The sequence below is a fragment of the Daphnia pulex genome, chromosome 5, assembly GCF_021134715.1.
Source record: "Daphnia pulex isolate KAP4 chromosome 5, ASM2113471v1".
NCBI classification, from domain to species: domain Eukaryota; kingdom Metazoa; phylum Arthropoda; class Branchiopoda; order Diplostraca; family Daphniidae; genus Daphnia; species Daphnia pulex.
The window spans coordinates 6,719,194-6,735,100 of NC_060021.1; the positions used below are offsets into that span (position 1 = coordinate 6,719,194).

General features: G+C 39.7%; 3 protein-coding genes across 11 annotated transcripts; all 3 read left to right on the forward strand.

The window, feature by feature from the left end:
* The first annotated feature begins 700 nt into the window (after positions 1-700).
* On the forward strand, positions 701-4,552 carry LOC124193553 (solute carrier family 15 member 1-like). The gene is made up of 16 exons (XM_046587442.1): positions 701-975; positions 1,050-1,128; positions 1,204-1,345; positions 1,423-1,442; positions 1,512-1,575; positions 1,705-1,979; positions 2,087-2,169; positions 2,246-2,413; positions 2,479-2,724; positions 2,789-3,049; positions 3,123-3,226; positions 3,287-3,442; positions 3,509-3,650; positions 3,722-3,850; positions 3,909-4,016; positions 4,095-4,552. The coding sequence occupies exons 1-16, from the start codon at positions 934-936 to the stop codon at positions 4,278-4,280; spliced, it is 2,205 nt and encodes a 734-aa protein (XP_046443398.1). The 5' UTR covers positions 701-933; the 3' UTR covers positions 4,281-4,552.
* A 564-nt stretch (positions 4,553-5,116) lies between these two features.
* Positions 5,117-10,583, forward strand: LOC124193551 (peptide transporter family 1-like). 9 transcript variants are annotated; one of them, XM_046587432.1, is made up of 16 exons: positions 5,117-5,410; positions 5,593-5,645; positions 6,847-6,925; positions 7,001-7,142; positions 7,216-7,299; positions 7,383-7,657; positions 8,098-8,180; positions 8,306-8,473; positions 8,539-8,784; positions 8,853-9,113; positions 9,196-9,299; positions 9,375-9,527; positions 9,592-9,736; positions 9,813-9,944; positions 10,022-10,129; positions 10,203-10,583. In XM_046587432.1, the coding sequence occupies exons 1-16, from the start codon at positions 5,383-5,385 to the stop codon at positions 10,428-10,430; spliced, it is 2,289 nt and encodes a 762-aa protein (XP_046443388.1). In that variant the 5' UTR covers positions 5,117-5,382; the 3' UTR covers positions 10,431-10,583. The 9 variants fall into 9 exon arrangements, with proteins under 9 accessions (XP_046443388.1, XP_046443389.1, XP_046443391.1 ...); XM_046587433.1 differs by lacking the exon at positions 8,098-8,180 and adding an exon at positions 7,795-7,877 and having other exon boundaries at positions 5,119-5,410; XM_046587435.1 differs by having other exon boundaries at positions 5,120-5,410; positions 9,816-9,944.
* Positions 10,584-11,078: 495 nt separating this feature from the next.
* LOC124193550 (solute carrier family 15 member 1-like) lies at positions 11,079-15,194 on the forward strand. Its single transcript, XM_046587430.1, has 15 exons — positions 11,079-11,245; positions 11,910-11,950; positions 12,027-12,105; positions 12,174-12,315; positions 12,394-12,477; positions 12,550-12,824; positions 12,905-12,987; positions 13,055-13,222; positions 13,290-13,535; positions 13,603-13,976; positions 14,057-14,230; positions 14,298-14,406; positions 14,480-14,608; positions 14,673-14,795; positions 14,874-15,194. Exons 1-15 carry the CDS (start codon positions 11,146-11,148, stop codon positions 15,087-15,089), a joined length of 2,343 nt encoding a protein of 780 aa, XP_046443386.1. The 5' UTR covers positions 11,079-11,145; the 3' UTR covers positions 15,090-15,194.
* The last annotated feature ends 713 nt before the right edge of the window (positions 15,195-15,907 follow it).

Below are 15,907 nucleotides of genomic sequence, written 5' to 3' on the forward strand. Positions count from 1 at the left end.
TGGGACGAGAAATTAAAATTTTGACAAGATAAACAAAAAAATAAGTGAAACGCCTCTATCTGATGCAATATAATTTTATGATGACAGATTGGGGTTGTTATTTTCTTCATCGACCGTCATCGACTGTGTAGTTTCCCTACTAGGTGAAGGGCAGTGTGTTAAGCAACTATTTCGCAGCAATATCAATCCAAACTGTTGAAGTAGTCACGAATGGTAACAGCGTAACACTTTAGAGATCGGGATAAAAACAGCACAACGCGCAGTCTGTATCCTTGAAGTGCATGGCTTGGCTGGATTGCGAAAGCTTTTGAAAGCAAAGAGAAAAACCAACCTACCGATCGTCCGCTGCCGTATAAGTTTGAGTCTTGTACCATGTTGGTCATCTTTTCTTGTTCGTTATTTCAACTCTTCCCGGGGAATTTCCCGGAGAATTTTCAAGCGTGCTAGTCGCTTTCGCAAGTAAACATTACCCGTAAACTTTTGCACGTAGGACAAGATTAATTATCATCTCACAACTAATTCATCACTTGCCAACATATACCGTTTATATTAATGCGCTGAAAGAGAAATCTGAAACTTGTTCACATTTTTATTCAAGGACAATACCAGAGGAACTAGATCGAAAATAGATATGCAGAAATTATTAAATTGAAAAAGAGTGTGATTGCTGGATCTCTTTCGGTCACGCTAAGACCAGTTACCAAGCAGGATGGTCAACATACAAGCAGTATGCAACTTGCTGACCTACATTGACACCAAGACACACACTCTCCCCGCAGTCTCCTGTTCTCCAGTATGAGAGCCCTCCGGCCGTCTTATTGGCCTGCGACTTTTTCTACCTTTTCCAGGTGAAGTGAAACTGAAAAACTAAAAGCAATCCGACGAGTCGCAGTTGAGTGCGCCAGCAGGACGGTTCATTACCACAGGAGTAGCATGATGACCGAAATTGATCTAAATGATGCTGATGCCAAAAAGGTACACACAACTCATCCGCATTATTGTTTTAAAAGATTTCAAGTGTATTAGCCAACCGATTTGATCTCGCACAGAAATTCAAGTATCCCGTGTCGGTGTTTTTCATCATCGTCAACGAGTTTTGCGAGCGATTCAGTTACTATGGCATGAAAAGTGAGTATTCTTTCAAATTGTTCAAGTCAATTATACATCTGAATTTAACGAATAATCGTGTTTCTTGCTGCGCAGCTGTGCTTGGCCTATATTTTCGTGATATCTTGTTGTACGATGAAAGCGAGTCAACTGTCTACTATCATCTTTTCTCTATGCTCTGCTATTTCACACCCGTTTTTGGAGCTATTCTGGCAGACACATACCTCGGGAAATTCAAGTAAAAAAGACAATTTTGAAATTGGCGCTAAAATAATCCTAATCCGGAAATTTCTTTTTGGTTTCACAAAAATTTAGGACGATTCTCTATCTTTCAAGTAAGTGTTCCTGGTTTCTATTTATTTTATTTTTTCTTATCAGTAAAAGATTTGTAAACGTTTAAACAGTTCTCTATGCCTGCGGTAACATCATGCTAAGCGTGGCCTCCATACCAAACACGCTGCCACAAAAGTAAGTGTTGTTATTTAAAATAAATTGTGTAGCCTCCAGGACACATAGACAGCACATGCTGACTCACCATCTATCAATTTTTTAAAAAATTTCCGTATTAAATTCTCCTTTTGTGAATTCTTTACGCAGAGAATTTTCTCTTTTGGGATTGTTCATCATCGGTGTGGGCACGGGCGGCATCAAGCCCTGCGTGTCGGCCTTTGGTGGCGAGCAATTCGTCCGGCCTCAGCAAGACAAGCAGCTCGAGCAATTCTTTTCGTATTTCTACATTTCAATCAATGCCGGATCACTTCTCTCCACTTTACTGACACCCATTCTCCGAGAGGATATCCAATGCTTCGGACAGAGTTCTTGCTTCCCTTTGGCATTTGGCGTTCCGGCCATCTTGATGATCGTCGCAATCGGTAAACATTACATCAAATCCCATCCATTTTGCATGCCCGTCAAAATAATTTTTCAAATTGGTATTTTTGCGATTTCTCAATGCACTTTCCCTTCGACCAAACAAAAGTTGTTTTCTTTTTCGGCAAGTGGAACTACAAGATGCGCCCTACGGAAGGAAATATCATGGTCGACGTATCAAAATGCATTGCCGTAATAATTCCTACCTCAAATAATTATCTGCTAATTAATTATGTGATTAAAACAATTCAATTTCTTTTGAAAACAGCACGCAATCGGGAGAAAGTTCAGGAGCACGGACGAAAAACATGACCACTGGCTGTATTTCGCTTCCGATAAATTCGATATGGAATTAATTAAGGACATCAAACAAGTTCTGCACGTTTTAGTCCTCTATCTACCCATTCCCGTTTTCTGGGCTCTCTACGACCAGCAGGTATTTTTATTCAAATGGTTGGCATCGATCCCGACTCTTGACATTGTATGACGCGTATGTCGTAGGGATCTCGATGGCTGTTTCAAGCGACCAGAATGGATGGCAGTTTAGGCTTCATGTCCGTCAAACCTGATCAAATCGGAATCGTCAATCCTTTGCTGATCATAGCCATTACGCCTCTGTTCAACAGTTTGATTTATCCCTGCTTCAAGAAATGCGGATTGTTGACTCCGCTCCAACGAATCGGAACAGGTGGTCTGCTCATTGGAATATCTTTCGTTATCTCCGGAATTGTCGAGCTCAACTTGGAGGTATAGCTAGATTTTGTCATAGTTTTGAATTTCCCTATCTCCCTATAATCTTGTTTGAACATAGACAACGTATCCTCGTATTCCAGCACCAGGGTTGACCCAGCTGAACTTTATCAACACTTTGCCGTGCCCGGTAAACATTTCCTACGCTCACGGAAACCATCCGGACAAATGGCTGGATGTGGGTGCCAAGAGTTTTTCTTTTGAGCGAGATCTCATGGATGGACCTATCCGAGTCAAAGCCAATTTGTTGAGTCCTCGTTGTCAAGATGTTACCTTCTCGAATGCGGAATGGACTGGAACGATTGAAGGTGTTAGCACAAAGGTAACAACAAAAATGGACGGAATATTTTCAATGTTGCAATCTGATTCTTGTTTCTCTGCTTTGGGGGATTCAGGCCTTTTCTGTCGTTGTTACCGTTCGAAATGGCAAACTGGAAGTCGCTCGGATGAAGACGGAAGAGCCTTTGGACAAGGCCAATTCCGGCCATCCTCGTGTTGGGTACTTGTGCAAATTAATTTGTGTTTCAAAAGTCAATACTTTAATTTAAATCGATTATAGGTTTATCTTCAATTTGAACAACGACTCGTACGATCAAGGCAACATCACATTAAAGTCGAGTTCTAAGATATTCCATTTGCCGTTTATTGCCTCCAATTTTTCTTCGACCCTTGATCGACTGGTGAGCACGGACACCATAGAAGTAGACGTTGGCACGTAAGCACACAATGATTTTTAAACGAAATGCACTTTCAATTATCTCAAGGCTCTTTTCGATGATAGATATAAAGTGTTTATACCACGCAAGGACGGCGGAGTCAACACCGACGATGAAGCTGGATCCATTACCGTTCTACAAGGAGGCTGTTACACCATTGTCGTCCAGCGCTCGCTGAATCCGTTGTCAGGCGAAAATGAAGACGGCGTAATAAGATTCACTTTTTTAAAATTTGAAAACCGCGGGATAGTATAATTGAATATTGAAAAACCCAACAGCTCGTGATGCCGATTGAAGTGACTCCGTACAACTCTATCCACATGATGTGGCTCTTACCTCAGTATTTCATCATCACTGCTGGAGAGGTCATGTTCTCAGTCACGGGTTTGCAGTTTTCTTTCACTCAGGTACAGCGGCCAATTTGAGATGCAATCAACTCCCAAAAATAAACAATTAAACTTCCAGGCTCCCGAGAGAATGCAGTCAGTGATGCAAGCCGCTTGGCTGTTGAATGTCGCATTTGGTAATCTCATTGTGACGGTTGTAGCCAAAGCCAAATTAATTCCCAGACAGGTATAATTAATAAGAACCCGCACCAGAAAATGTGACTTATCACATCAGATGAATTAATCCGCTTCAACTTTTTCGCAGTCAATGGAATTCTTCCTTTTCGCCGGTCTTATCGCGCTGGATATCATCCTGTTTGTGATCCTCGCTCTCCGTTACACGTACGTCGAAGATGAAAAAGAAAAATCCGAAAGCATGAAAAGGCTGCGCTCTTCTACGGTGAAAGAAGGAACCGATAATAAGGCATTTACTTCCGAGACGGCGATATAGGAGTTATCAATTGTTACGACACGTTCGTGCATTGAACGAAGAGAATATTATCAACAATCTCGACTTCGTTTTACCTTTTTTGGTGGCTATTACTACGTCAAATCAAATATTCCAATTTGGCTGGAAATTGTATTTTCAAAACTTGTGATCCATCGTCATGCAGTATAGTTTTATATGTACACTGTAAGATTACGATATTCACTTATTTAGTCGGGAAAGAAGTATAGCAATAAGCTGAATGAACAAATTTACATACAATAAATCTTTAAAAAGAACAAAGCACAATCACGATTGATTTTCTTTCTCGTTGGAATCAAGAAGAAATATTTCCTTTAAATTAATGGCGGCTAGTAGGGTATATTACTATATTCAATAAAAATAATGTTAAAAGTAATTTTAAGTGATAACGATGCATTACTTATTAATAAGGGAAAGAGAAAAAGAAGAGAAGAGAAAAATATATCTGGTGTAGTTTCGGTAGTAGGGGAGAACGGGGGGTTAGGGCGCCCAATTCAACATTTGTTATATAATTGTTATACATTTGTTATCATACAACTCTTTATTATACAAAGTATAGCTACAATTACGATTGATTAATTTATAATTTCTTTCTCATTTATATCAACAAGTTAATTATTTCTTTAAATGGATTATGACATTTCTAATGGGTTGTAGAGTAGAGTGCTGGATCGTTATCCGGCGGACGCTGGTTAACCGCTTTTTATCATCCCTATCACTCATTTCCAAGTTGTGCAGTTTCTGTTTAATCGAAACCATTTTTCCTTCATCACTCTATACTTTTCTCGCCATACTGCACACGTGTCAAAACAGCTGTTAGTCCATCGTTACCTTGGGACTGGTAACCTGAAAAACAGGCAGCGAAAGGGGAAGTGCGTGAATGCAATTGACGACACAAGTACCGGAAAATTACGCGCAGTTCTCTTACCAGGACGTGATTTGTACATTCCTGCTGATCGCCACGATAAAGAAGTTGATCCTTTTTCGGTATCCTCAAGGCACAGCACAGTGAACTCGATAGTGGGTTATATTCTCCGTAAAGCAAGTGCAAAAAGTTTGTCGCTATCTCATTTTCCCATGTGGAATGGATGTGCCGCCAGCTAATTCGGAAAGTAGGTTAATCATTTCCTACATCCCCGTTTCCTGTAAATATCAAAGCTGTTACATATTTGTGCTGCCCCACTTCATTCCATTTTTATATATGTACTTAACGAAGTCGATATGAGTTCGAAGTTTTGATTTTCAAACCCAGTACCGTATAATACTTAATTTGGATTTAATTATTGTTTTTTAGCCGTCGCCTTAATTGGCAGCTGCCAAGGTGTTGCTCCAGGGACTGACGATAAGGTGAGGGCGAGTTCGTATAGTTTTTCCGAATTTTGCAATGTGAGTGGCAAGTCAGGTGATTCGTATAATTATTGTAATGCTGCATTCCGCGATAGCAAAAAATCCTTGTACACTTTCTCACTGGAAATTCCGTTGGTTTTTTTTCTACTTGACGTCAATGTACGCGGAACTGTGCAGGCAGGAAAACCCATTTAGAAAGATTTCTCAGTTGGGAAAAGAAGGAAGCACCCTCCTAGCTCTTTTGAAAACAAACAAACAAGCAATTTTATTAATCTTATTCTGAGACTGTAGCCAAACACATACTTGTTTACCATTATTCTTGGAACGTCGCTCTCTGCTCTATACCTGTCGCAGTGCACCTGTGTGTTTGTGCCTGTTTACATGTGAGCTAGCTATAGCCCTCGGGGCTTTCGCTACAGCTATTATAGAGGCTACCTATTTGGCTTTGGTAAAGGAGAGACTAGAGGTATAGCCAACGCCAACCACAGGTAGTAGTACTTTCCGTTCATTTCCAGTCTGAAGACTCCCATTTGACCGACACGACCCATTTTCAAGGTTTTGTAGTTCACAGTCTATTTTCAACGGTCGAGCAGAAGAGTACTCTCAGACAGTCTCCACTAGATCACAGTGCGCCCGTGTTATTACAAGTCGATTAATAAAAGGTGTCGTGAGAGTCTGACGTGTCAACAAGAGTGTTTAAACATGACCGCCAACAAGGATGTGGAAACATGTCACGCACAGGTAACCGCAAACGAAGTGTCAAAAACAAACCAAACGAAGAACATTTGTGTTTCGTCTCTTCATGCATTTGTATTCATTTCGACGTCGAATCGCTTCATTTTTAATATTGCATTAATGAAATTAAACAAACCACAGCCATAGTTGACATTTTCAGAGCTGTGGGAATGCAGCTCCGTTTTTCTATGAAATTCCACGGTCGAGCAAAGGCGTCACGAATCACGCCAGCGGCCAGTTCGAGAGGTTATTACGTACTCACGTGGGTCGCTGCACTCGCTCCAACAGTCAATGTTGATCAACATATCGCTGTTGGCGCCACATCATTTTTTCTTTTTTCAAATTTTTTTTCTACAAGGCTGAATTGTTGTTGAAATTTGGATTCGACACGTCCCTGATTTGCTTCGAATGTGATTGAAATAACAAATGTAAAATCACATGGTTTTGTTTGAATCAATTGTTGTAGAAAACCAAGTATCCGGTGGCAGTGTTTTTCATCGTCGTCAACGAGTTTTGTGAGCGGTTCAGTTATTATGGCATGAAAAGTCAGTATGCATTGATTATTATTATTATGTCATCCATCCGTTCTCAGTTGACAAATCTTTTTTTGATTCATTTAGCGGTGCTCACGCTCTATTTGCGAGACGTATTGTTGTACGATGAAAATGAATCGACAGTTTGGTACCATCTCTTTTCAATGCTCTGCTACTTCACTCCCGTTTTCGGAGCCATTCTGGCCGATACGTATCTCGGGAAATTCAGGTATACAATCATTCAAATTTGGCGCTCTAGAAAATGGCGCGCGGGGTAATTCAATTTTGAATTTGATGTACAGGACAATTCTCTATCTCTCCTGTCTTTACGCTTGCGGTAACGTTCTGCTGAGTGTGGCATCCATACCCAACACTCTGCCACAAAAGTACTTTATTTTTTCATGACCGCCTCTGGCTTTCACCGTCTGTTATTTATGCAAATATTACAAAACACATTTTTTACAATTAGGGAGTTTTCACTTTTGGGACTCTTTATTATCGCCTTGGGCACGGGTGGAATTAAACCTTGCGTCTCAGCTTTTGGCGGTGAACAGTTTGTCCGTCCGCAGCAAGATAAACAGCTGGAGCAGTTCTTCTCCGTATTCTATTTCGCCATCAACGCCGGATCGCTTATTTCCACTTTTGTCACGCCCATTCTCCGCGAAGATGTCCACTGTTTCGGCTCGAATTCCTGCTTTCCATTAGCCTTCGGCGTTCCGGCTTTGCTCATGATCGTCGCAGTAGGTAAGTGCGCAGTTGTCTGTTTAACGGTGAATTTTGTTTGTTTGTTTATTCTTTTCTCCGCAATATAATTCATTCCGAAATTCCAAAGAAAATAACTGTCGCCGAGATATGAACGTGTTTTCGATTGTCTTGATTAGCTATTTTCTTCGCGGGAAAATGGAATTACAAGATTCGCCCAGCTGAAGGCAATGTCATGGTTGACGTCGCAAAGTGTGTAGCTGTAAGTTGACGGCAGACAAATGTTTCACTCCTTTAATGCAAACTATTTCTTTGCATCCAAAAATGGGCCGGTTATGTGTGCAAACTTGGGAATGGTTAACAAATGCATGCTACTCTGTATACTTTTTAATGTTTCAAACTTAATTCTTGATATGCTGACCTCTCCGTTCTTATGGCTCCTTAATTCGAATTGATTTCACATATTCTCGTGTCTTATCCAGTGGTCTTCTTCAGTGGCAGAGGTTGTTACAAAATGAGAGAGGCTGCGGGTAACATTATGGTACAGGTCGTCAAGTGTATGGCGGTACTTATGACTTTTTCATGGTTTTCTTCCGGCTTCATTTTTAAAAACGACCAATTAAACGCAATTAACACCGTCACTTTTTGACTATGACCGATATTGAACTATTATTTTGACTAATTCCACAGCACGCCGTCGGACGGAAGTTCAGGAACAAGGAAGAAAAACACGAACACTGGATCGATTTCGCTGGCGACAAATTCGATCGGCAACTGATTCAAGATATTAAGCAGGTTCTAAGAGTCCTACTTCTCTACGTTCCTATTCCCGTCTTCTGGGCTTTGTTTGATCAACAGGTATGAATCGCATTTCTTTACAATTCTAAGGTGTTATTGATTCAAACGTTATATCCTTTTTCCAGGGTTCACGTTGGACATTTCAAGCTACTCGAATGGACGGTACTCTCGGTGCAACCACCATCAAACCAGATCAGCTACAAATTGTGAATCCCTTGCTCATTTTGGCGCTGGTGCCCGTGTTTGAAAGCGTCATCTACCCTTGTTTCAAAAAGTGCGGACTACTTACTCCGCTTCAACGAATCGGCGCTGGCGGATTACTTGCCGGATTGGCTTTCGTCGTTTCGGGCATAGTTGAACTTCAGTTGGAGGTGAAATAATGAAACAAAAAATTCAATTCTTAAATTTTAATTCTTTTAAATTAAACATTGGTATACAGCCTACCTACCCTCGGATTCCCGACGCTGGATTGACGCAACTGAACTTTATCAACACGCTTCCGTGTCCAATCAACATTAGCTACACTGGCGGTGTCGATCAGGTCAAGTGGATTGAAGTCAACGCCACAAGTTATTCGTTTGAAAGGAATCTGAAAGATCAACCTATCGAAGTCACGGCTCAGTTAATCAATCCCGTCTGTGGACAAGTGAACTTCTCTACTCCGACTTGGACTGGAACGATCAAAGGTGCCAGCACAAAGGTGAATATCAATTTAATCTAGACTTGTCATTATTGGGTATCACGTTCACCAACAAATCAATCGATCCGATATCAAACTACAGGCATTTTCCGTTGTCGCTACTGGACACAATGGCACTCTCGATCTGGTACGAATGGATAAAGAAGAACCACTGGATAAATCCAGTACGGGGCAGCCGCGTGTTGGGTAATCGAAAACATTTATTTTTTCTTGCTGACCCACTTAAAATTACTAATTGAAAAATAAAAACCAATACGACAGGTTTATTTTACACATGGACGATCAGTCTCTTGTTCAAGTCAACATCACCATTAAATCTGGAGAGCGATTAATTCAATTCAATACCAAAACATTTTCTACTTCGTCTTCAGCGCGTTTTATCCAAACTGAAGTGCGGGATGTCGACGCTGGAACGTGAGTTGCTTCTTTTTCAACTTAAGCCAAAACAAAGTCTTATAGATAATTATTCACAAATAAGGTACGACATCTTCATTCCTCGTCAAAATGGTGATGTGATCATGGAAAATCCGGATGGACAAATCACAGTTTTACAAGGCGGTTCCTACACGTTCGTCGCTCAACAGACTCACTCAAATCCTCAACTTATCGATCTCAAAAGCAATGTACGAACAATCCTACTAAATTATTTTATTGAAGTTGATTCTATTTAATTTGATAATTTTTTTATATTTAATTAAGCAGCTCTTAATGCCGGTGCAAGTGACTCCGGCTAGTTCCGTACACATGCTGTGGTTGGTGCCGCAATATTTTATCATGACAATTGCTGAAGTCATGTTCTCCGTCACGGGATTACAATTCTCCTTCACACAAGTAAATCATTTAAATGCTGAGAAAAAAAATCCGGCCCTGTAAATAACAATTATAACGTAAATTGAATTTTGATTCAGGCCCCGGCTAGTATGCAATCTGTCATGCAAGCCGCTTGGCTCTTAACGATCGCGTTTGGTAACCTGATTGTTATCATCGTCGCTGAAGCAAAGGGAATACCCAGACAGGTGCAGTCTAATTAATACGGCGATAATTGCAGTCACGTAATCGACTTTCTATTAATTCAATTGTTTTCTCTAGTCAATGGAGTTCTTCCTATTCGCCGGACTGATGGCAGTCGACATGCTCTTCTTTTTCTATTTGGCCAGCAATTACACTTATGTCGAGTCTGAGAAAGGCGAGAAAGGTGGCGACGACGCTAAGAAAGTACCTGATCGTTTTCCTTCATCCGTCAAACTTGGCACTGACAATTCAGAGAAGCCAGTAGGGACGGAGAACAAGGGATTCTCCGATGACACACCCATGTAAAGGATTTTTTTTTTTGTTAGATGTGGACGGTAATGAAATATGAGACTTTTTACTTTTTAAAACATACTATCTCTGTTTATACAGTGCCCATGTAGAAATTATGTCTAGTTCTTTCACACTATGCACTTAATTATACACGACGAATCTCCTTTATTATTATCAAACTAATTATTTGTATTGGTGGAGAAATTCTTAATTCGAACGTTTTCGGAATCTTGAAACCAGAACTTGAACAATGGTCGCTGTACAAACATTCTGGATTCTGTGTAAATTTTTCAACGTATTCTGCTTTGCTAGTCACGTAGTACAATAATTCCCATAACAGGAAAACAAGTCTAGACAAAGGAGAGAAAAATAACGAAAACTTGAAACTTAGTGCTGAGACCAATTATATGTTATCTAGGCTACCGTACTGTGCGCTTGCATGATTTTTAATTTATTGCGTGACATCGGGTTCACACATTTCACTGGTCTTGATCTATCTTAGCATTTATTTCTTACCTTATAGCACGCGGTGTCTGATATCTGTCTGACATCTATTGACAATTGACAGGAGAAATTGATCGTTATCTCATGTCTAATCAGCATGTGCGCAATAATTAAACTCGGCTTTTTCACTTCAACATCATGGTGTCAATCTTGTTGGTTTTATTGAAAACGAACTTGAATCTGCTGTCCAGGAGCCAGTAGGATTGAGGCACTTGGCGGAATCAAAATGAGCCGTAAATCGTCCTCTTCTTCGTCTGACAGTGAAGTGTCGGTTGAGAAAGTTGTTCCTCCACTCCATGATGAATCAACAACGTCTCACCCTACTCGTAATTAAATAGTTGAATTTCTAATTAATAGTGAATTTATTTCAGTTCAAAAATGTTAATTATCTTTGACGTGATTAAGTTTTAAGGTAATTAAGCCAGACGTCCTTGGGTGATAATGCACCAAAATCTAGTATGCGCAGCAAAACAAACAAAAAAAAAGATTGCAGTTCGGGTAAACATCTGCTATTGAAAATAGAGAATAGGGTAGAAAAGAAACACATTTTTTTAAAAAGGGAGTAAGAGTATATACAAGTAATCAATAACGAAAAATAGAGTTGGCCTTCGTTTTCCTGTTTTGTTGACGGGAGTGATGGAAATGTAACGAAAATAGGCAATTCTTAAAAAAAAAGAGGAGGTCACAAAATGTAGAACAATAAGTGCCGTCGTTGAAACGCGCTGGACAGTTTTGTCGAGGGTTTTCTTGACACCTTTTCTTAGAATCGTTTTACTACGTATTTTAATTTGTTGCCTTAAATTAATTAAATTAGAAAATAATAATGAAAAAGCATCTTATCTTTTTATTACCCCAAAAGACCTTTGTATAATGTGTATAGACTAGCGAACCGGACTTGAAAATTGAAATAGTTAGTGTTCTATCACTTGGACTAGTATATATCAGCTGTGCACCCATAAATGTCATTCTGACTTTTAATTATTTGTTTAGCGGAGAAACCTTTGGACGTGGAGCAACCCGATAAGAATGTGGTAATTTAAAAACAATAAAAACAAACAAATTAGCTTCTTTTGTTTGGCTTGAATAATTTTTTTTTAATTCGCTTAGAAATTGAAATATCCGAAATCGGTTTTTTGCATTATCGTCAATGAATTTTGCGAAAGATTTAATTTCTATGGAATGCGAAGTAAGAATCCGCTTTATTTATTCATATCTTGACGACTGCTAACCACATGTTGTTTGTTTATGGTTTAGCCGTTTTGACGCTCTACATGAGTCAAATTCTCAATTTCTCGGAAGATAAAGCGACCATCTTTTATCATTCGTTTCTTATGCTCAGCTATTTTTCACCGATTCCGGGTTCCATCTTGGCAGACACCTACCTTGGCAAATTCAAGTTAGCATCGAGTTGATTTCCAATCCTCATTCCTAAAAATCTATAATTAATTATGTTTACTGTTTATTGTTTAAAAAGAACAATTGCGATTCTGTCCATTTTCTACGCCTTCGGAAGCATCATACTCGCCGTTGCGGCCATTCCGAATTTCCTTCCGCAAATGTATGATACCGTTTCTTCGATGACGAATTTCAAACGAAAAATTTAACTGAATCAATTTTTCTGTCTCATTAGCGGGTTCTCTATGACGGGCTTACTCATTATTGCAATCGGAACTGGCGGGATCAAACCTTGCGTGTCGGCCTTTGGCGGGGATCAGTTCGTCCGACCTCAGCAGGATAGGCAGCTGGAATCTTTCTTTTCTGTCTTTTACTTTTCAGTTAACGCAGGATCTCTAATTTCCACGGCTGTGACACCAATTCTTCGAGAAGATGTTTCGTGTTTTGGGGACGACACTTGCTATCCTTTGGCGTTTGGCGTTCCTGCAGTCCTCATGCTCATCTCCGTTGGTAAGGATTTTACATTTAAAAAATAGGAATTTTGTGAATTAGATTTTAACTAATAATTTATTCTCTTTTATAACTTTAAGTAATTTTCCTTGCGGGAAAACCTTTGTACACGATCAAGAAACCACAAGGCAACATCATGGGGGAATTCTTCAAATGCATTGGGGTAGATGCATTTTTTAATACGTCTTTCAGTTCAAAATTTTGAAAAGTTGTCTTTATATTGTGAATAGCATGCCATTAGCCGTAAATGGAAGGCCAAAGGCGAGAAACATGATCATTGGTTGGATTTCGCGTCTGACAAATTCGACAAACAATTAATTGAAGACGTCAAGCGGGTGTTGTCCGTCGGATTCGTTTTCATTCCTCTTCCCGTCTTTTGGGCCCTGTACGATCAGCAGGTATAGTCTTAATCAATTAAATTTATCTGCCTTTTCGCAAATGGGTCATGAGATTTTATCATTTTAGGGTTCACGTTGGACGTTCCAAGCTACGCGCATGAACGGAGACTTGGGAGGTGTTGTGATCAAGCCCGACCAAATGCAAATCATTAACCCGCTTCTGATTTTAATTTTGGTGCCAATTTTTGAGACCGTGATCTACCCCTGTTTTAAAAAGAGCGGTTTATTAACGCCTCTCCGGAGAATCGGATGCGGTCTCGTTTTATGTGGCCTATCGTTTGTTGTTTCTGGTTTTGTTGAAATCGCTCTCGAGGTAACATAAAAGTTACGCAAATTATTAAATATTAATACTCATATTTATTTTTTAAATCAAATTTCAGCCCACGTATGCCATCATACCGAGTAACGGTCGCATGCAGCTCAACTTTATCAACACCCTGCCTTGCAAAGTCAACGTAAAATATGCAGTTTCAGACAAAAACGGAGAGTTAGTGCTTGAAGGGAACAAGTACGAATTCGCACAAGACTTGGAGGCAGAACAAGAGATTATTGTTAGGGCCTATCTTGAGAGTGGAGACTGTAGCAACTTCATCCAATTGAATGGCTTTGAAACTGGAGAAGTCAATCTAGGAAAAGGAAATGGAACGCAAGGCTACTCGGTCTTGATCACGGAGCGTGACAACAATTTGACGATAACTCGCCTGGACAAAGAGGAGCAGCTGGAAAAATCGAACACTGGAGATCCATATGTGGCGTGAGTGACCGTGTAGAATTTTATAATGATCAGCAAGACATTGCCTTTGATATTATTTGCCTGTTTGAATCCATTTTTAGTTTTTTCTTGGACGACCGTACCTTCGAAGAATATTCCGGATGGAATATAACGATGCTGCAGAAAATCAAAAAGAAAACCTTTGAATACGTTTATGTTTTAAACGACACCGCTCCAACTACTCCGGCTGTCGACAGCATTGTACAAACCGACTACCAAAAAACCGAAATAGGATCGTAAGTTATTTGATTGATGGTTACTTCTAGATTCTCTTTATACATTACATAATGATTTTAATTTTAGGTACGAATTGTTTCTCAACGGAGAAAATATTGGGAATTTGGAAAATCTCATTCAAGGCGGCGTGTACAGAGTTGTAATCCAAAAGGCTCTCAATGGATCCGCCTACTATGTACGTAGTTGCAAGAATATTTTACATTTACTAGAATTGATTTACTAATTTTGTGGGGCTTCATTTTTGCCAGGATGTTATGACCGTGCAAGTAACACCGCCAAACACTGTCGGTATCCTCTGGCTACTTCCGCAATATTTTGTCGTAACGTTCGGTGAGGTCATGTTTTCCGTCACTGGACTTTCGTTTTCGTATTCTCAAGTAAGACTACTTCTTATCTGAAATTGGAGTTTTCCAGGATTATGTAATATGTTCTCTTGTGCAGGCACCGATTAGCATGAAGTCCGTCATGACGGCCATTTGGTTAATGGTGGTAGCCTTTGGTAATTTGATTGATATCATTGTGATCGCAGTTCAGTCCGGTGCAACCGGCGAGGGTATGAGTCAGGTGAGTTTCTCAAGCTGGACTGCAAATTATCACGACTTTTACCTCTAATTCGGCTGAAATTTTGATTGAAATATGTAGGCGAGTGAATTCTTCATGTTTGCCGGCATCATGGGAATAGCGGTCGTATTATTTACGCTCATGTCATGGAATTATAAATACGTCGAAGACATTAAAATTGAAGACGAGAAAAAGCGTCTGTCTGCGGTATCAAATCATAAGAGTGATTCTTCATCTTCGTCTTCTTCCGATTCCGACGACGAGAAAGGAAAAGAAAACAAGGGCTTTTCCGAATAAATGTATAATTTGCATGAAAATACTTTAAACAAATAAATAACTAGCCCATTGGTATGCTAGCACTACCAAACTATTCGACAAATAAAACTAATTCCTCCCATGAAACACCCCGGGATATTTAATTTTTACATAACCCTCCCCTTCTTTGTTTTACAGTTAGGGATCGGTAGGATCCGCTCTTTTTTTCTTATTATTCCGAAATCTCGACGAAACCGAGGAGAGACGGTACGAAACGAATAATTCTACAATAATAGAACGACAAAAACTCACTGAGGGGAACGAAACTGCTTGTAAAGTAAACGAGATAGATATGAACTAGTTGCTGTAGACAGTCAATAAGAGAGACACGTTTCAAACTAAGGGTCCCGACCAAAACAAAAGCAGCGAACAATGCCATGAAAATTCGTCCTTGGACCTGGCTGGCTGTCTCCGATTGTTACAATATCGTCGCGTCAAACTGTCAAGTATGTCTAATATTTAACTTCATTTTTTGAGTGGCAAACGGGCAAGGCGCAATCAAGTTATCTCTGTTGCGATTAGGAATACATGTCCGTGTGCGCTGTATTTTTTATGCGCTGTCTGATCACGATCATGTGCAAGGATCAAACTTGTCAACTTTATAATCGTCTATAAAAAACAAATCTTGAAATTTATTCTTTGTTTACTTATTTATTTAAACGTGACTATTCCAGCGTGTGGGTGGTTCATGTTTTTCCCATGCTTGTTATTATGCTTTGCTTAGTTAAGACGAAATTTTCAATATTTAAACAAATTTTTATTTGGTTGGGAAAAATAATTTCCTTATCGATAAAATTCAA

What these genes read in the sequence shown, in the direction of transcription:
- LOC124193553 (XM_046587442.1), top strand. Translation starts at nt 934, where the DNA reads ATGATGACCGAAATTGATCTAAATGATGCTGATGCCAAAAAG. An exon ending in ACATACCTCGGGAAATTCAA is followed by an intron (nt 1,346 to 1,422) that starts GTAAAAAAGACA and finishes ACAAAAATTTAG; the next exon opens with GACGATTCTCTATCTTTCAA. An exon ending in CTTGATGATCGTCGCAATCG is followed by an intron (nt 1,980 to 2,086) that starts GTAAACATTACA and finishes ACCAAACAAAAG; the next exon opens with TTGTTTTCTTTTTCGGCAAG.
- LOC124193551 (XM_046587431.1), top strand. Translation starts at nt 6,348, where the DNA reads ATGACCGCCAACAAGGATGTGGAAACATGTCACGCACAG. An exon ending in GCTCATGATCGTCGCAGTAG is followed by an intron (nt 7,658 to 7,794) that starts GTAAGTGCGCAG and finishes TGTCTTGATTAG; the next exon opens with CTATTTTCTTCGCGGGAAAA. An exon ending in TCAAAGGTGCCAGCACAAAG is followed by an intron (nt 9,114 to 9,195) that starts GTGAATATCAAT and finishes ATCAAACTACAG; the next exon opens with GCATTTTCCGTTGTCGCTAC.
- LOC124193550 (XM_046587430.1), top strand. Translation starts at nt 11,146, where the DNA reads ATGAGCCGTAAATCGTCCTCTTCTTCGTCTGACAGTGAAGTGTCGGTT. An exon ending in TAATTTCTATGGAATGCGAA is followed by an intron (nt 12,106 to 12,173) that starts GTAAGAATCCGC and finishes TTTATGGTTTAG; the next exon opens with CCGTTTTGACGCTCTACATG. An exon ending in CCGAATTTCCTTCCGCAAAT is followed by an intron (nt 12,478 to 12,549) that starts GTATGATACCGT and finishes CTGTCTCATTAG; the next exon opens with CGGGTTCTCTATGACGGGCT.